This window comes from Cryptomeria japonica, chromosome 9 (assembly GCF_030272615.1).
Source record: "Cryptomeria japonica chromosome 9, Sugi_1.0, whole genome shotgun sequence".
Classification (NCBI taxonomy): domain Eukaryota; kingdom Viridiplantae; phylum Streptophyta; class Pinopsida; order Cupressales; family Cupressaceae; genus Cryptomeria; species Cryptomeria japonica.
The window spans coordinates 163,475,888-163,497,088 of NC_081413.1; the positions used below are offsets into that span (position 1 = coordinate 163,475,888).

Sequence of the window (21,201 nt, forward strand, 5' to 3'; positions counted from 1 at the left end):
TTGTACAAGAAGGGATTGGACGACACTTTCTTACGTTGTGTGGATAAAGAACATCAGGAGGCTCTTCTAAAAACATTTCACAATGAAGCTTGCGACAGACATTTTTATTCGACGGTAACTGCTTCTAAAATTTTGAGAAATTGTTACTATTGGCCAGGCATGTTCAAAGATGCTTACACCTGAGTAGCAAATTGTGAAAAATGTAAGTTGTTCACAGGAAAGCCACAGCTTGTGGCATTACCCCTTAGACCTGTTGTTATTGATGGACCATTTAAGCAGTGGGGGTTGGATTTCATAGGTCCACTGTCACCCGTTTCAAGTGTTGGACATACACATATACTTACTGCAACATATTATTTTACCAAATGGGTGGAAGTTGTCCCTGTACGAAAGACTACATCTGAAGTGGTTTGTGATTTCTTAAAAGAAAACATTCTGGTTCGCTTTGGAGTTCCTCAGAAGATAGTGACTGATAAAGCTATGAATTTTTCCTCTACAGAAATCTCTATGTTTTGTTATGATCATGGAATTTCTCTTGCTCACTCATCAGATTACTATATGCAAGGCAATGGTCAAGCGGAGTCCAACAATAAGAATTTTATAAACATTATGAAAAAGTTGGTAAGTGAGAATTCAAAGGACTGGCACAAGAAGTTGTATGAGGCTCTCTAGGCGGATAGGACGTCTCCTAAAAGGGCAATAGGGATGTCTCCTTTTGAATTGGTGTATGGTGTGGGTGTATAGTTATCTTTGCCTCTAGAACTGGTAGCTTCAAAATTACAAATAGTTGTTGAGGATGCATATTTTCAAGATTCCTTAGAGAAAAGAATCATGCATTTGATGAAGATAGAAGAGGAAAGGGATAAACTCGTTGATCAGATCACTGAACATCAGCTACGCGTCAAGAAATTTTTTGACAAAAGAGCCAGACCTAGAAAATTTATGCAGGGAGATCAGGTCTTACTTTGGGATAGAAGAAGAGAACCTAAATGGGCACATGGTAAATTTGAATCAATGTAGAAAGGTTTGTTTTTTATTCATGAGGCTAAAGGGCCTAGTTATTTCAAGCTTGCCTATATTGATCATACCTTTCTTCCCCTGTCTTATAATGGAAAGGATGTTAAGCTTTAAAAGTTGTAAGCAGAAGTCCCCTGTGTGTTTTGTAGGTTAGTTTTGTTTTCTTTTTGGTTGTGTTGGTTTTGATGTGTTCGTTTTGTTGGTCTCAGTCTTATTTTCCGTCTTTTGTGCGAAACCAGAGATTCAGAATTCCTCCCTAGTCCTTTACAGTCCTGGTCCCCAGTCAAAGCCGATGTTACCATCCTCATTTTCCTTAGGCATTTTTGTTCTCACATTATTTAAAATAAGGAGTGTTTATTTAGTCTGGGCTTATGTAATTCTCAGTTTTTGTCTTGTTAATTTTTTTCTTGAACTGAACCTCTTAGTTGAACTCATCTAACTTCAAGGTTCAAGTTCAAGTGGAGTATGTTGTGTCGTAGCTTTGTTCTTTAAAGAGTTAAAGGTCTTTGTAAATATTGCCATTGAACTTGAACTATTGAACCTTTTCAAGAAGTTCAAGGTTCAAGTTCAAAGTTGAGAAAGACGAGTCTTGTTCGAGTCTTGTCCCTGTAACACGTAAGCCACGACATTTTGGTGTCTTTGTCTTGGTTTGTCCTTTTTATGTTATTTTGAAATTGAACTTTTCAACTACTTTTCAGAGTGTTCAAAGTTCAAAGTTCAAGGATTGTTACCTTTGGACATAAAACTAGCGGACAAAAGTGGCAGAGCATTAGCATGGACGGAACATTTTGGATTTAAAAGGTGAACCTCGAGGGAATGAGTCGCAATGAAGAGCGGTACTTGAGAATAATTATTTAAGGGAAAGATATGGAGGGAAAAGACTTGTAATTAATGAATTGTCAGAATTAAGTATTTTCGGAGTAATTAGGCACGGATAAGCATGCAGTTACAATCATATAAAATCGTGTGACTGATTTTTAAGCCTGTTCTCAAGATGTGCTTTATTTTTAAAAACAAAATACTTGCCTTCTTCATTTGCCTAATTTGGTAAGTAAGGGATTTGCACAAGCGATATTTTATGTTCTTGTCTATTTGGATTTTGAGTTTTGCATGAAAGGTGAGTTCAAAATCTTCTTCTCGTCCCTGTGATTTCTTAAATTGGAAGCTTTGCTTGCTATTTCAGTTGGTTCAGTTCGTGTCCCTTGCTATGTTTTCTGTATATTGGCAAATTCAAAATGAGACCTAAATTGCCCAAGATAGACCAAAAGTCTTGGTTAGTTTGTACCTTGCCTAAGTCAGGAGACACTTTTCTAGCATCAATGGACCTAGATGAATTTCATGAAAGGGCACTGAATCCCATTGGTTCTCCCTTAATGCAGAGGATTCTAGATAGTGGCTTTGAAGCGGCAATGTTCCCTCCAGTAGTGTCATGTTGTCCCGAGCTGGTTCTAGAATGCTCGAATAGATATGACCCTGTTCAGAGATGTGTAAGAGGCGCAGATGGTGATGTTCTGCTTAGGGTTAGTCGGGAGGTTGTTATTGTCGTTATGAAAACACCTAAGAAGAAGCAATATGAGGATTGGACTGTGTGTAAATCACAAGGACTTTTCTCAGAAAAGAAATCATTCTACAGGAATGTCATTGCCAGAAACTGGTTGTTAAACTTTCAAAGAGGAGGTTCTCGACTGCCAAGTCAATTGACCTGGGAACATCTAATCAAAGAAGTCAGGGACATAGTCATTCTATCACATAGAGTGAGGGGGAACCAAATTGCCTTTTATTGGGAAGATTGGATGTACTTCTTTATACAGGTCATTTTTTATGAGAAAAGATATATTGATTCGGCACAATTGATTGCAGATAGGCTACATGAAGGTTTGAGTTGCTTCGGTAACAAAAATTTCTATATGTCATGATATCTTCTGTGTTGCTTGGCATGTATTAGGTCGTGGTCTAGTTTGTATCATGAAGCCTGGGTGGATAACATGAAAATATTTGAATATCACCAACATCTACAACAACAAAGGTCTTGTAAAAATTATCGGAAATTGCATGACATATTCCAAGGCAGAATGGTGTACGAATTGAAGGGAAACATTCATAAAAGGTTGTCAGATGAAGCTATGTAATTGATTGGTACTTATGGCAGCTACTTCATACAGTTTCCCAAGTTTACTTACCTAAGGGTAGGGGGTTTTGAAGGAGAACCGTACAAGCTGCCTAGATATGCATTTGACAGGCAAATTTTAATATAGATATGCAGGCAGCTAGCCTATATTGATACAAAGTACAGAGCTAGACATCAATCAAGTGTCTCATTTCCAATTGAATTAACTTATTTTATTTGTAGTAGTGTCTCTGATGCCTTGAATTTGTAATTAGAATTTAAGAAAATAAATTTTCAATTATATGGTCCACAAGCAAATTTTGATGCCAAGGGATTTGTCGTCGCCCATCTGACACTAAGAAATGATTTTATCCATATGCCAAATATACATGATTTTTGGGCTAATTGTTGCGATGACTTTGAAGTTAGGAAGATGGTGCAGGAGCACCCTTCAAAGGGCTCCCACCATTTGCTTTTGATTGTGTTCTTGCTTCTTTAAGAAGCCATTGTATATAAAATAAGAGCCATGTGCTCATTGGTTCTAGTTAGGGTCCTAGTGGAGGTCCTAGGGTCATAAGTCAAAGTTGAGTTTTTCTTGAAAATAGAGGGCATGTGTGCCTTTGTGGTGTTTAGGGTCCTTCTTAGCATGGAGGTGTCCTTAGGATAGCCCAATGTGGGCCTAGGAGTCAAGAAAAGCAACATTGAGAAAGTTGCTCAAAAGTTGCAAAAGTTGCATGACAACTTTTCAAAGTTGTCAAGCAACTTTTCCACCTAGTGGTCAAAATCTTTAGTGTAGCATGGACAACCCTAATATGGGCACAGAGACCGAGGAAAGGGTAGTATATGTAGTTGCAAACCCTAAGATAATGGGTTGGATGTCAGTTGTTGTACGGCCCAAGCAAAGTGACTTGACTGTGACTGCAATTTTTAGTTACCAGTCGGCACAAATGGAGTAAGACAAGATCATTAATGGATTGATTCTCGAGCAAAACTGTGTTGTGTGTCTTGTATGGTGTATTTACTTCCACTGTGAGCATTTAGAATAGGTTCTGTTTTGCAGGTTGTGTGTGTTTGTAAATATTTGTAAACTTGCTTCTCACTATCCAGTTTTGGACTGGTTTGTGTTAATGGGTTCATAACTCCATTCCCCATTGTGGAATCACCATGAAACCATGGGGAATGAGAGTGCAGACCCTGTACAATACTTCAAAGCAAGCAGGGCCCTTGAAGATGCAGGGAGGCCTTCTAAAGACCCACTCCTAGGTGAGACTGGACAGTGCCTAGCTAGGAAGGGTTAAGTTGCAGAGGTCTTGGAGAGCAAGGAAGGATAGAGGAGGAGGCACCCTTTGGAGGAGTTGTAGAGGGGTGAGTGGAGTACCATTGGTGAGAAGGAGGAGCTTCCACTAATCCAGACAAGGTGGCAAGAACATCAAACCTACACTCTGACCCTGCCAGGCCTAAAAACCCTCTTTAAAACCCTTAAAAACTTTAAAATCCACCTAGGGCAGTGTACGGACACTTGGAGGCCCAAAACCAGAAAAATCCTTGAGCCCTTGCCAAATGAATAGCAGGTCTTTTGGGAAGTTTCACAAGCATGTGCATCGTTTGCAAGAGGGAGCCCTAAAAGTCCGGATAGGAGGCCTAATTGGTCACAATCCTTGTAGCCCTATTTTGTAGGTAAAAGACAAAATAGTGAAATCGGTAAGGAGTTAGAAGTTGAAAACCTCTTGGGGGCACATGAATGCATGGATAACCATGTCCAAGACCTATCCTATCCTTGCTAGGACCTAAGAAGGTGTGGAACAAGCCAAACCCTTATTAGCCTAAGCAAGGGTTCTTTGAGTCTCATGAGTAGGTGAGACCTTAGGAGAGAAAACTCAATTGTTCGTGGGTGGATTGGGCAAGGTCAGGGGATTCCACAAGTAGAGGAAGTCCTAGAGACCCTAGGGTGTGGTTAGAACACTTGGTGATCCAAGGAAAGGATCCAAGAGCATAGACTAGGCTAGTCTATCCCAAACCCCATCCCATCAGATTGGTATCAGAGCAAGTTAAAGATTTGGTGGACCGTGTATGTCTGTGTACTCTGGTGAATCAGTAGGGGAAAGCACAATGGTCACTAATGCAGAGCTGGCTAGGGAGGTAGAAGAGCAAAAGGAGAAGAATAGACTCCTTGAAGAAGCTATGAGTGAGATAAGGGACAAACTGCAAGAAGTGGTGGATCAGAGGACACAAGGACCTTGGGGGGAAGACACCAAGGATAAAGGCAAGAAAACTATAGACATAGATGACATTATACCTGAACCAGATCCCTTGTTCAATGAACAACCTTTTGTAAAGGCTATTAAGGCTTTGAACACCAAAGCTTTTGAAGGATTGCCACATTTCAGTGGGAGGATGAACATTGATACTGTCATGGAATGGATTGAGGGTATGGAGAACCACTTTGAGAGTGAGGGAGTGACAGAAGCTCAAAAGGTTAAGGTTGCCAAATCAAGACTAAGGGGAGCAGCCTTGACATGGTGGAAGTATCTGCAAGAAGAGAGAGTTAGCATGGGGAAGCTACCTATTGCCAATTGGAAGGCCATGGTGAGTAAGATCAAGGAGAACTACTTACCAGAGGATTATGAAGTCCAACTTCATAAGAAGAGACAGGGATTGAAGCAAAAAAACCTTGATGTGACCTCCTACACTGAAGAATTTCAAAAGCTTTGTCTTAGATCCAAAGTCCAAGAAGATGAATCCATCAAGGTGGCTAGGTATCTAAGCGGCCTAAAGTGGAACATTCAAGAGGAAATAAGCTTAGGGACTCCTACCATTGTCCAAAAATGTCATCAGCTTGCTGCCAAGGTGGAAGAGAGGAACAAAAGGAAAGGAGACTCTCATAACAGGGGTAGAGGCAGAGGTAGAGAACAAATGAATCACCGAGGTGGTTACCAAAGCAAGGCAAATGAGCAAAGGAACCAAGGGGAAGCCAAGTTGACTGAGCATAGCAGTGAAGCCAATCTCAGAGGGGGCCATTCTAGAGGAAGAGGTGCATAAGGTGGTCCAAGTAGGGGTAGAGGTACCGGTAGGGGTAACTCCTACTTTGCAACTATGAAATGTTACAATTGTGGTCAATTGGGACACTCGGCCTATAGATGCCCTGACAAGCCTACATCATCAAACAATGGAAAGAGGGTTGCTTATGCACATGAAGACTCTTCAAGCAGCAAGACACCTGAGGTGGACCATATTGAATCAGAGATTGGAGAAAATCTGATGTTCAATAGGGTCTTGATAAGACAGCCAGTTAAGAATGAACCTAAGCATAGGAGAGCATTGTTTAGGGTGAGATGCAAGATCCTTGGTAAAGTTTGCAAGGTGATAGTTGATTCAGGGTCAACTGATAACATAATATCAGAGGAGGCAACCAAGAAGTTGAAACTCACAAGGATACCCCACACTAACCCTTACAAGGTGACATGGTTGAATCAAGAGCAGAGTGTGCTAGTCAATGAATAGACTTGGGTAGAGTTTTCTATTGGAGGATACAAGGATAAGATCCTTTGTGATGTGTTACCCATGGATGCCTGTCACCTATTACTAGGTAGACCCTGGCAATTTGATAGGAAGGTGATCTATGATGGAGAGGAGAACTCCATTTCCTTCAAGAAGGATAGCAAGACCTTTAAGATTCAGTCTTTGACAGAGAATGAAGAGGGAACCTCAAGAACACCTAGCGTCTTATTGGCTACTGGTAAAGAGTTCTTACACTTGCTACATGAGGAGGAAACAATGAGGTGTGCCATCTTTGTGAAGCCAAATGAGGAGGAAGACAAGTTGCAAGCAGAGGTACCCAAGGAGGTGAAGCAAATATTGCAAGAGTATAAGGACATAGTGAGTGATGGAGCACCTACAACCCTCCCACCAAGAAGGTCTATAAGCCATCAACTAGACTTTGTTCCCGATGCATCCCTACCTAACAAAGCTGCATATAAGCTCACACCTGACCAAAACAAGGAGGTGGCAAGGCAAGTGCAGGAGTTATTGGAACAAGGACTGATCAAGAAGAGCATCAGCCCATGTGCAGTCCCGGTAGTGCTAGCATCAAAGAAGGGAGGCAAGTGGAGACTTTGCACTGATTCAAGGGCAATCTACAGGATCACCATAAGGTATAGGTTTCCTATTCCTAGAATAGAGGATTTGATGGACTGTCTAGGGGGTGCTATGTATTTTACCAAATTGGACCTTAAAAGTGGTTATCACCGAATTAGAATTAAGGAGGGTTATGAGTGGAAGACTGCTTTCAAGACCACAGAAGGGTTGTATGAATGGCTTGTGATGCCATTTGGACTCACCAATGCCCCAAGCACCTTCATGAGGTTGATGAATGAGGTGTTAAAAGAATTCACAAGCAAGTTTGTGGTGGTGTACCTAGATGACATTCTCATCTATAGCAGAACCAAAGAGGAGCACCTTGAGCATTTGAGGTTAGTCTTAGAGAGGTTGCATGAAGAAAAGTTATCAATCAATCTAGAGAAGTGTGACTTCTTGAAGCAAGAGCTGGTCTACTTAGGATTTGTGATGTCTAAGGGAACCTTGAAGATGGATCCAAGCAAAGTGGAGGCAATCTTGAATTGGCCTGCCCCTAGAACAGGGACTGAAGTTGGGAGTTTCCATGGTTTAGCTCAATTCTATAGAAAGTTTGTGAGGAACTTCAGTGGCATATGTGCACCAGTCCTTGACACCATAAAAAGAGGCCTTAAAACTAAGTTCAAATGGACTGAGCAGGCTGATAAAGCATTCCAATTATTGAAGCAAGAAGTAGCCACAAAACCTATCCTACTCCTACCTACTTTTGACAAGCTATTCACATTGGAGTGTGATGTAAGTGGAATTGCAGTAGGGGGTGTATTGAGTCAAGAGGAAAGACCTATGGAATTTTTCAGTGAGAAGCTCAATGAAGAAAAGAAGAAGTACTCAGCCTATGACCTAGAGTTGTATGCATTAGTTCAGTCTCTCAAAAAGTGTAGACATTACCTACTCCCTAAGGAATTTGTGGTGTTCACAGACAACCAGGCTTTGAGTTACATTAACACTCAAGAGAAGCTTAGCAATAGACATTTGAAATGGATGGAATACCTCCAATCCTTCACCTTCACCATCAAGCATAAAAAGGGGCAACTCAACAAGGTGGCAGATGGTGGAATTTGATAGACATAAGAATCATCCTTGACAGTGGAGACTTTCAAAAATATACAAACCTGATACAAATGGCATATTGGATTGAGGCCCAAACATGGAGGAAACAAGAAAAGGACAAAAATATTGAACCATTAGAAAGCTTGCAGGAACAAATGAAAAAATTAATTCTACAACAAGAGACCAGGTAATCTAAACCACAAAGAATATGGTTCATGTAGTACAAAAGAGAGGGGCATATCTAGAATGACTATCATAAAGAAAGGGCAAAAAAGTCACTTGTGGCCGCCAGCTTAGTTAAGCAAAATACAATGTATTGCGCATATTGTCAATATTGGGACCTACACCTCACTAAAGATTGTCTAAAACATAGACCTCCAATATGAGGTAGAGGAATTGAATGTTGTTCAAACCAGAGTTGTAGTCAGGAAGACAAGGACGATGTTGGCTATTAGATACCTGCATGGTAGGATAACCGAAACGTATATGCAAGACAAAGCAATCAAGGTTATCAAGATGACGAAGAAGAGGCCAAGGTAACAGAAGAAGAAACAATGTCACATGTTTCAATTGTGGGAAGATAGGACATTACACTGCAGAATGTCGGGGTCAGAAAAGGCTTAATTGCACTTTTTGTGAAGGCCAAGACCACATGATGTTCAACTCCAAAAAATCCAAGAAATTCTATAAGAATGTAGAGAAACCTTCCCAAAGTGATGAACTGCGAGATAGTGGTCAAGTGTTGGAATGGATGATGCAAAAACTAAATTGGGTGGCCCTTAGCCAAACAACCTCTTATCCATGTTCAATGGGTAGCCAATCCTAAAGAAAAGCGTAGTATTCTCAAGCATCTAGAAGGCTATGGCATCAATCATTATATGCGAGATTTAGAAAGAGAGAAAGAGGAGTTTTCTCTAAGGGGGGAGATCAACTAATAGCGTCATTAGTTACTTGATTTGGTCATCAAAGAAGTTGTCAACAACACAACCTCAAACCAAAGTCTCAAGAAGAGTTCATTCTAACCATGGGACAAACAACTCAAATAGTGGTGGTTTGGTCTCTCTATCCCCCATGGGTTAATTCCTCAACCAATCTAAGATAGTGTGAAGTGGAGAAAAGTAAATTTTGATGGGGTTTCCAGAGGAAATTCGAGGCCCTCAAGAGTTGGGTGCATTCTAAGAGATCAACAAGGCTACACCTTAGCAATGGAGGCTCGGAAGCTAACAGAAGGGACAAACAACGAAGCTAAGCTACAAGCGGCTTGGTCGGGGTCAATCTACGCACACATTTGGTCTTTAAGCGACTGCACCTAGAGGGAGATTCGCTAAGCACTATCGTTGTCACTCAACATTGAGACATTTCCAATTAGAAACTTAAGAAGCTCCTCCCACAAACATGCGAAAGCATTGACCATTTGGAAGATTTGAAATTGACATATGCATCTTCTAACAAGACAATACAAAGGCAGACAAGTTGTCCAAGGTGGCAAATGTAATCCAAGGTGGTGAATGTAATGATTGTCAATCACGACAAGATAGATTTGGTGGATTTAGATCCACTTCCAGCTACAGTTGTGGGGAGTGATGGGACTTGGGAGGACAAAGGCATTAATACATAGTCAAGCAAAATTAATGCACAAAGTGATCATGGCAACAAAGGGACTTTATCATGTTGTATTGCCAAAAGATTAGCATTGTGAAATATGGAGTCTACCATAAGTCTCAACTCCAAAGAGAGGTAGATGGAGTTCAAATGCAAAGTAACAGACCATCGTTTGAGAGAGATCTTTAATGTTACGAAGGTGGAGACGTTAGAAGTTGTAAAGGTAATTTTTGGTGTTGAATATTTGTCCTCCACCTACCGTTAGTGAGTAAATAGTGAAATCTCCTAGTTGTTTATGACATGGTTGCTCTAGGCAAGGGAGGAGAAAGTGGTAGTAAAGTGGTTGATGCAAAAATTGGTAAAGGTAAGGTGGCAGGAGGAGATGATGAGATACTTGGACATTGCAGTCGTGAGTTTTGGGCTACACCTAACCAAAGGTGTGCGGCCCCAACTCACTCTACACTAAAATGGACAATGGGTTTCATTCTTGATTTGAGGTATGAGATAGAACATGGATGCGTGTAGGATAGAGGTCTCCGGGCACATCACCCTACTGATGGAGATTGCGGGCACTATTGGACCTGTGGGACAACCCTCGATGCTTGATCTCCCCCAAGTGCTTAGCGAGACTACAGAACCAATGATGATGGAAGACAAAGAGGTGAAACAATAGGAAAAAGTCTACTCAAATAAAGAACCATTCTTTTCTTTTTTTTTTAAATCTCTTAAAAATTGCCTCAAGATTTCATTCAAATTAGGCTTGGGAATCCAAAACCTACCTTTTTCTATGCAAATCACAAGCTAAGATCTATTCAGACTTTCCTCAACTTCACCTTTGATGTTGTACAGCCTGAGTTGGCCTAGTTGTGGAGAACTTGTGCTCTTGCAAGAGAGGTCACAAGTTCAAATCCCACAAGGGGGTAAGGTATGTACGCCTCGTTTGTAGTGCAGTTAGGTACCTCTCGCAATGAGTATGAGGTAGTCCCATAGGGCTCTAACCCATCTATAGACCCATGCATAGATGGTTGGCATCATGGACTATAAAAGACCCTTTCCTTTCCTTTCCTTTCCTTTTTTAACCTAGCTTTGACAAAACAAAAAGAATGTATCCAAAAACATCTTGAGAGTCTAAAATAAAATGTATGTATCATTATAATTTTAATAGTTAACTATTACTAATTTTCTATACATAATGTCTAAATTCCTAATAGATATAAATATTGAAAATGTTCATAAATTTCAAGTCATTGGTTCTTTCAAATCCAAAAGATGCATCACTCTAGGCTTCATTGGCCACAAATTTTTAAATTGAATTTCAAATTTTTTTATTGAAGTTGACCAAATTTTTTATTTTTTTTATCGGTAACAGGTACTACAATTTCAGCTGCTCTGCAACGTTCCACTAACTTAAGACAATATGGGGTCTCGCCCCTACAATATAGTTGCTTTTGACTGGAGCTTGGAACCAATGGGGTCTCATGCAGCATATCGATCCTTCATATCCATAATACTCCTTATATCTCCCTTCTCCTTATCTCTCCACAATACTCCTTATATCTCCCTTCTTCTTATCTCTCCAGATGCCTTATATCTCTCGCTCCTTATCTCTCCACACTCCACCTTATCACTCCATATCAACTACTTATCCCTCCACTTGAACACCTTATCACTCCAGCTAGGAGCGGGTTCACACAAGTCGTGGTAGGGGCATCCACACAACTGCACCGAGGAAGTAATGCAATGGACGACAACCATCCAACAATCACGGGTCAAGTTAGCTTGGAAGTCATCACCGAAGTCACCAGCGAACATACAGGGGCATTAACGCCTTTAGCAGGAGAAGCACCAATCGCAAGGAGAGGAGGCAGTATGGCGGTCCAAGCACACACCAAGGCATGAACAGGGGGACACCAGCGCGAGGGATATCACTCAGGCAAAGATTCAAACCAACAACCCACTGTCAACAGTGGGATGCAACTTGTCGTTGCACTGCGGGGTTAACCCCTACCAAAAAATGTTTTAATGTTTATAAAAACTTGCAATAAAATTCACAAATAATTGTTATTTACAAAAAATCATAAAAATATGCACCATGTCCATGCTCATCTATTCATTACTTACATCCAAATATTTAAAAAATATGTTTTTTTTTGCAAATACTTAGGTTGATCAAAATACGATTGAATTTTTATTTTCAAAAATTTAAAACTATTTTACTAAAATATCCAAATTCAACATACATTTAATAACAATCCATCAAGTACATTTGATTTCTTATAACTTTTATTACTATTTTTTAAGATTGTGTAGATAACACATTCAATATTTCTCACAATATTATTTAGGCCTACTTTTTAATATTTTCACAACTTTATAAATATTGGTTAGGCCATCATAAGGGAGAGGACCAAGTAGTTGTGCGCCCTAACTTCGAGCTTCTCAAAATCCTACATGGAAGTTTCAAATCACTCCCAATTTTTTACAACTTACTTGGTGAGTCTCTTGCTTAGAACTACGGTTTTAGGGCCACATCATCAAGTATGGTGCCATTTCAGCATGCTTTTTTGCCAAGGTGTCCAAAACAACCCAAAAAATAAGTGAGACCAATAGGCATGTAAAAGAGGCCTCTATACTTGTGCAGTTGATGTGGCATCACATGATTGGTTGCTTTTTACAACTAATGGTACATTTCGTAGCAATAACAATTTTAAAGTCACAACTATTGGTACAATGTATTGTAATTATTAATATATAAACACACAAAATTGATATTTTATGTTTGAAACAATAATTTTTATTTGTACTATTATTGGAGCAAAAAGTATCAACAACCCTCACAACAATTCATACATGCTCAACTACTGGTGCTCTTCCCCTAATCTCACACTTACCAATTTAATCATCTTTTATTCATGCTTATGATTTTTAAATTAAGTCAATTAAAAAAACACATCTAATAAACAATTTTTATATTTAAAATTAAATATGATATACAAGAACTTGCTGAAAAATAATATTGAAAATAACAAACTTAAAATTTAAATTATAAAAAAGACTAAATACTAAATAAAAATCTATAAAAAAAATAAAAAAAAATTAAATCATATAACTTTTATTGAAAATAATAAAATATTAAATTCATCATAATAAAATTAAATACCAACAAATAATCATAACCATCATCAAGGAAATAAGAACCAAGTGCTAAGATAATACGTGGATAATACTTACCAAAATCCCTCAAAATTTCATACAAAGAATAGTAAAAAGGCGGATTCAACGAAGTTAATCAAGATTCTAACAAGTTTAATCCTAAGTACTTTTGATAGTCCATGTTTTTCATAATTGTAAATGTCCAATTCCTTTATATTAATTTTTGGATCCTTTAAACATACACCATCAATCTATCTAACCTAGGCACAATCTTTATATTGACTTATTCTTTCTACAATTTATCCTATATTTTCCTGACCCGAAACTCAAGCTAATACATGTCCTCAAGAATGGCAATGTCTACCCAACCCCTACGATGCACCGACATGCCGGCATGCAGTTATATATATATATGTAACATGTAATGTATGGGTAACATGTATTGTATGCATAAGATGTGGTAGACGTTGCCATGCAGTTATATGTATGTGTAACATGTAATGTATGTATAACACATATTGTAATGCATAAGATGTCGGTGCATCAGAGGGGTTGGGTAGACGTTGCCCTCAAGAATAGCCAACGTGTTCTTTGTACTTTAAGAAAATCGTTTACCTTTTGTTTATACAGTGATCATATGTGTGTTTTTTTTTTAAATTAATATTTAGGTGGATTGATTATTGCACGTAGCTTTCAAAATGCAATCAATTGGACCTTCTCCCAAATCGAACTTAGTAGTTGCACACTTCATATGGATTTGTTAATATTCCAATAAGAGCCTTTCTTAAAATCTGATTCTCTACATTCCATTAGTCTCATTCAAGTGAGCACATTCATTAAAAAGTCATTTAAGTTGTGACTCATTCATCAACCTTTGAACTAAAGAGTGGATGATCATCCATCGACTATCTACTCTTTGGCATTACTTTTAAAAGAACACTTTCCTTAACCTAGTCTGGAATATCTACCAAGAGCCTTCTTAAACATTGGTAAAACCTTTGTCTCATAATTCTTAAAAAAGTTACATGTACAGGTACAAGTAAGTTGAAACAATAAATAAAACATATCATTATAATATGAGATCAAATCAATTGTAATCAATTTTAGAATATTTTATCTAAATTAATGTAAAAATATTTTTAATTGCAGTTTATTTAAAGTGATTATTTTAACATTTGTTATAATTTTATATGTTTTTATCATATCTCAAATTAATATCATTTAATATTTATTAATTGTATACAATTACTTTTATATATTTTGTAAACATTTTAGATTTATATCAAAGATGAAGTTTATAATCTTACCCAATTTTCATGCAATAATAATTTTATGTATCAATTAATATACAAAAAACTTAGATATGTATTATATACTTAACTAATGCAAATAGTTAAAAATCTTACATTTTATTCTTACATAATATTACGACAAGCATATAATAACAATAGTTGGTAGGTGAAAGATAAATAATACACCACATTTTATTTAATATTGTAGAGGGTAAAAGTATAAACCTTGTAGATTTTTTGATTTGTTTTCCGACATTTCTCATAGATATAGTTAATGTATGGTCTTAACATTTAATTTGTCTATATTAGAGTAATAGTTGACACTAATCCTAAACTTTCACTCTTATATTCTAAAATACATCACTTGAGATTAGCACTGGCTCATTTCTTGTTTCTATAAACTAGGTTACAACAACAATTATATTCTTCAATTTTGAAATTCCAAATGTCTCAATTAATGTATTATAGGAATTATATTTAAGGGCATCATACTAGATCATTTATTTCATCACAAATCAACAATTAGTAGAATCTTCCATTCATATTTACTTGCAATAGTATTAGTCTTGTCTCAATCTCAATCTACTCAATGACATCAACATATTACATTATTTGTTATCTCTATTTCAATTTTATCAAATCAACCAAAGGGTATGACTATTATCAAAGAAGTCAATAGGATTTCCCTATGTCTATAAAAGACTCCTAAAGACACTTTTCACCACCACCAATTCTTAAATGCAAATAAAAACATGTGAAAACAATTTCTACAAGTCTCAAAAATAAATTCAATAGTAGATAATTGCACTAGAAAAAAGTATTCATAAACCAGATCATGAACTCATTATAACCCTAAACACTAGAAATATTGATCATCTTTGTATCAAAACTCCTAATCACAAATCTAAAACTAATTTCTGATTCTAAAACAATATTACAACTAATTAAAAGAAATCAAATAAATTCTATTTTATCTCGATTCACCATTCTTATCTTATGTATCCAACATATTAAATATATATTTAAATGACAAAACCAGTTCTAAATTTACAATTATTCTCAACTCCCTTAAAGAAATCTAAGATTGAATTCATCTAACCTTTTACATGAGAGGCAATTAGTCGTACCCAAACTAGCCTTTTCCTTGATAAGATATTTTGAAGATTTTGGCATGGTTGAAAAAGAGTTTCTAACATCAGGGAAGGTCTTAAATGTCGAGCAAATTGCTTCTAAATGATGATCATTGATTATAGGCTGCCGAAAATTGTCGATAGTCTCGCGAATCTTTGGTAAGCACGCTACTTCAACGCTCTGGATTGACCACACAAAGGGAAGCTCAAACAAGCGTTGTGTAACACAAACCAAAGTTCAATTAATTAAGTCAGCGTGGTAGTGGCCACTTAAGCGAATAAATCGGAATCTTATTGTCATATTCGTAACGTATCAGAACTGAACCGCAACAGTCATTTAACGCTTTGGCTGGTCTCAGAGATCTGTTTGCGTGTTTATCGCGGTGTTGTCTTCCAAAAGTAGAACATTCAAAATAAATTGGGTAAGAAAGAAAAATTACCAGCCAATCCTTGTGAGATTGGCATGGTGCCGTCAGGGTTGTAGGAGATTTCGCGACCTCAAACCTCCACAGATCAACTCTCTGGAAAACTATAAGCGAAAAAAAAAAAAGTAGATCTGGCCGATTTACATGGCTACCGTGTCATGAGTTAAACCTCGGTTTATTTGAAGTGACGGAAAGAGTGTTGGGAGCCTTTGCTATCGAGTTCCGATTTCCTTCTCTTTACCTTTGGATAGCTAATACTCACGCACGCGTAATCTCGCATATTGTGCTTGCAAATCTGCCACAATTTTTTCCACTCATACGTCCACACAGTAGGTATATACGGCACCGTCAATCGCATCGCCTCATGGTCTTCAGCCTCCACTCCAGCTACGAGACAAACGTAAAAATAAATATACGCCCACGCGTGCTGGACCGCCGTCGAAATGCACAAGAAGAAAATACGAATTCTTTTTACTTTGGCTAGATGACGGTCCCCCCACTTTTTGGTCGAGTAGAATCCAGTTGGTCCCCTAAAAATTCAAGACCTCTAGCGGTTTTTAAAAAAAATCATCCCCCAGCAGTTTCGAACTCGACACAGAGTTATAGCTGCTGGATATTCAGCTGCTTATATAAGAATATTTGGGTACGCCATTTACGTATACAATTGGGAACCCCTCCATCGAAACGTGTATCTTAAACACTTTAATGTATGTCTGTTTGCGAAACTGAGGCGAGAGAACCGACAGCCTTAGAAGTAAGCCGTGCCAAGATCAAAGTTGGAAACTCGCAACAGAGATAAAAAACAAAACAGCGAGCAAGGACTGGATCGACGCAAGCAAACTCCCAGCGTATTCATCAATGGCCGATGGGATTAAAAACAGGAGTCTTACCAAGGACAGAATGACATAAAGTAGTCAGGCGGGCAGCCTGTAATGGCAAGGAAAGGTTTTTTAAAAGTACGGTAATGACGGAATACCTCACCTATAGTGAGAGAGGATGTACCAATCGATGCAGAGCTGCCAGAAAGATGACGAATTTTTCAGGCTAGAAGTACCACAATTGTCAATTTTTTCTTTTTAAGAATTTCCATAGCTAGAACGGCCTTTTTTAAATAAAAAGCAACCTATGTTTAACCCCCCTTTCGTGACCATTTGACGAGATGTCACCATCATCCTAACCCATCCTGTTTGGTGAATTGACACGTGGCAAAATATGCTGCAAAGTTCTGTCAATTAAGAACTTAATTACACCCATGGTAGAGTTGCATTACCCAATTAAATTATTATCTCAGCAAATCAATGTTACTTTAAGCATGAGCTGCCGTTGCTTATAACCATGCAAAATATAATAGTATCTCAGCAAATCAATGTTACTTTTAGCATGAGCTACAGTTGCTTCTAACCATGCAAAATATAATAAGAGATTTGGACAGAAATTAATCCGACATTTGCATCTAATCGTTGGACATATTTACTTAGGGAATGATAGGATCGGTGGTGCATGAAGGAGCGCCTGTGTCCTATCGTCCGTTTGATCGTCACAAAAGTAGAATTGCAGAGAAACTGTCTTTCATTTCAAAACAGAAAGCTTAAGATGGAAGATGGCTACTGAATGTTTCTAAATTTAATTGTGCAATATAAAAAATATTATACAATTAAATTTTTAAAAATATTCATTATTAATCTTATGAACAGTTAATAGAATAAGAAGTGTTTCTTTAATTGCCTAATATTTGATTTATTTAAATTTCTATTATATTATTAATAAAACAAAAAATGTTTCTTTAATCTGTAAGTTATATTTTTCCAATTAACTAAATAAAAATCAATTCAATATTAATTAAATTTAATTAGTTTCACATACACAGTAGAGTTGATTAGATCATTGCAGTCGAAATTCACAGATTACAAAGTTAGTTTTTTGTCAACAAATTCGCCAGGTTTGTGCCCCCCCCAAAAATATCAACTGTTAACATGCAATAATGTATATAGAGTATCAGTCAATTAAACTTGTATGTAATGTCTCTTCATCCAACAGCTCAGAAAGTATAACGTGTTCGGACTTTTTTGGATTTTATGGAATTCGGATTGAAGAATATAATCATAAAAAAAAATTGATCAAACCCATCTAACTGAAATCAAAATGACATCTAGCCTAAGGTAGTCAAAAAGAAAATAATTTAAAAAGAACCACACAGGATGAATTTGTGTCATTTGAAAACATCAATTTACTCGTACATATAATTCGCCAACCAAACAACACAGCGAAATGTCTCTAACAGCCCACTTGAAAATTTGATAGATGCCTAATTCAACTAATAGTATAGCAGCATCAAAAACGTAGAAAAAATAACAGTATGGGAGGAAATACAATATAAAAAGATTAAAAGTTGACTAATTTTTAAAAATTAATTGCTATCTTTTCAACAGCTTATCCACATAATTATTACATAAATTTGTCTGGGTTAAATAGGTTTAGACTCTATATTTTTTAAAAATATCAAGAAATTGTGTAGATTTGTTATTCACAAGTATCTTTTACGGTAAAATCTACGTGATAAATGGAGCCAACCAAGTACTACCACCTCTGTGGAAATTACGTAGCAGTTATATAAACGCGGGAAATCATTCCAAATTGTATGGAAGCAAGCGTAAAAAGCAAATGCTTGATAAGGCATGATTTTTTCAAAAGGAAATTACAAGAGAAACAAAATCCTATGATTAAAATTTCTACCTTAACAGAGAAACAATGGGGGCAACTTGGTACAAATCTTGGGCAGACAGGAGAGAAGCTGACATGAAAATGCTGGATAAAAATACTTTTTAACTACTTACGACCTAATAATAGATGCCTCGACATAGTCGTATGGTTGGTATTCATTTTCCTTAAACAAGAAGGGTTAATCACACCAGGCGATAATCACAGTCTACTCCTGGCAAAGACTTTAGTTGCTTGGCATGGATGAAACTTTTGATCAAGTTGGTTAGCTTTTAACATCATTACAGTTGGATTATCTGGCGAAAGTTTTCAACATCAGGCATGTAGAATGCATTTTCGTTAAAAAGTAAGGCGTGTTGCGCACGTCGCAGATGAGGATCGATAGTGGTCATTAGTTTTCTTAATTCAAGCAAGTTAAATAAAGGCGAATACGCCGAAAGCGTATTGTCATATTCCTAATATATAAAGGAAACAAGAACGGCCAGTTCCGTCACTTCCATTACTATTTCCGTATTTATCGTGAAATATGATTCCGTCAAAGTAGAAACTGTTGAAAAATTAAAATACCGGTAAAACAAAGCTTTAGTGAGGTAAAAATACCAACCAATCCTTGCATGACTCGCACTGCGCCATCAAAACATCCGGATTGTACGGCATTTCGCACTTACAGTATCTGCAGCAAACGGAAAAACGTTCTGTTAACCACAACGGAGGTCGAGGGATCGAACCGCTGGAAGTAGAAACCAAAATATATACATGTAAAATTAATAAACGAAAATATCGTAGCAGATCTGAAAAACTTACACAGCCACCCTATCAGGCGTGAAACCACCAGTTGCGGCTTTATATTCAAAGCGACAGAAATAATCTTCGGATCCTACACTATCGAGCTTGGTGTAGGACTTAAAGCTATGCACAGTGCATTTTCCCTCAATTGTATCGGCGCTCTGCTCATCAAAATGATCGGAGAAAAAAACCTCCTTGGAACCGTGGAACTGCCTTCGCCCTCCGATCGATTCCTCCGGCCGGTAATACCACCGCACCCGTACCCTAGCATGGTTGCGGTTGTCTGACTCGATCTTTTCAATCTTTGCTATATACGGCGGCTTCCCGGGCTCTTGTGCTCGCATCACCACGCAATCACCGGCTACAAAGCAAAGGTAAAAATAAAGAAATCAATACATCCAGATGCAAAGGTCCAGCGATCGAAAAGCGGAGACGAAATGCTCTATTATCCTTACCCTTGACGATTTTGTTCGTTCCCTTAATCGTGTAAGAATCCAAAAATTTTCTCGTCGGTTTAGACTTCTTCATTCCCGCAGCGGATTGCACACGAGACATTCAGGAATATAGAGACTAAAGCTTCTAGACTTCGAACCAGTAGATATTCACCTGTGCGTGTAAAAACACTTACATATGGATTCCCTTTCTACCGCAAGCCGTTGAGCCATCGAAACCCTAGTAAAGCAAATACCTATAAAAAGAAATCGAAGAATATCTGTCTGCGAGGATTCTGTCTTTATATTGTACGGGCTCCAAGAAAGGCAGACTTTATCAACACTAAGACATCATGAGTTCGAGACTGGCAGTGGAAAAAGAAAAATATTTTCTCTTCACCTTGTTTTCTCTCACCAAATCCGTGCGAGTCTCAAAATCGACCCCAACGGATTCGATCCCTGGCCGATGGGAAACACCGAAACAATTCCTTTCAGCGGCACCAGACGGAGAAAGTTTGGAATGTGAAGAAAGGAAAACAATCTTCAAAAGTACGACAATTGACGGAGTAGTAAACGGTAGAGGCAGACAGCAAATGCAGCAGGACAGAAAGCCAAAAAAGGCAAATAAGGAGGAGGACGATAAGTTTTAATGTGAAAACTAATAATAATGTTAGAAAAGGGCGGGAGTCGCCAAAATCTTCTTTTTAATGATTTCAATCACCATCCTCTTCATTTTTAAATTAAATCATCTTTTATGTTAAACCGTCTTTTTGTGTATAAATTCATAACCTGATTCTGCGCTATGCAATAGCATGTTATGATCCACCATAAATTTGGAGGACACGTGTCAAGGTCCTTTGGTCTTGATTATTTTGATTAGAGATAATTAAGTTTGACACATGCGGTGGATGAAAACACTCCGCATTTTTCAACTTGGTCAAAAGTGAAAAATCTTGTAATCGGACGGAGGAAAATAATGAGGCACTCTCCCTTACCATTCAAGTAGCCATCACCATTGATTTTTCATTACTGTGAAGTTGACAATATTGATGACCCCTATTGAACTTTGAAACTCGAGAACACCTTATGTGACTTTGTTTGATTTTCAGGATATTATTAAAAAATCATTTCATATTTTTTAAATAAATAGGTGATGATGATGTTGATTAAGAAGGTTGATTTCTAAAGCTTTTAGTTTAAATTTAAAAGAATAAAATATATAAATGTCATTAATTGAGTGATAGTTTAAATATGAAAAGTTATATAATTAAATGTGGGAAATTAAATAATTATTTGAAAAGATATTGGAACAAAAAAAAATTGTGTAGTTTGTATTAAAAATGTATTCGTCAATATTTT

General features: G+C 37.5%; 1 protein-coding gene across 2 annotated transcripts in view; it reads right to left on the reverse strand.

The window, feature by feature from the left end:
* Positions 1 to 20,476, reverse strand: part of LOC131037811 (chromatin remodeling protein EBS) — an 80,333-nt gene extending 59,857 nt beyond the window's left edge. For both annotated transcript variants that reach the window (XR_009104300.2, XM_057970030.2), the window contains exons 1-3: positions 19,867 to 20,476; positions 19,430 to 19,772; positions 19,230 to 19,298 (exon numbers count right to left, since the gene is read on the reverse strand). Coding sequence is in view for 1 of the 2 variants with exons in the window: in XM_057970030.2 (XP_057826013.2) it covers positions 19,230 to 19,298; positions 19,430 to 19,772; positions 19,867 to 19,966 (512 nt within the window). In the remaining variant the exon portion in view is untranslated. The remainder of the gene's footprint in view (positions 1 to 19,229; positions 19,299 to 19,429; positions 19,773 to 19,866) is intronic.
* Positions 20,477 to 21,201: the final 725 nt, after the last annotated feature.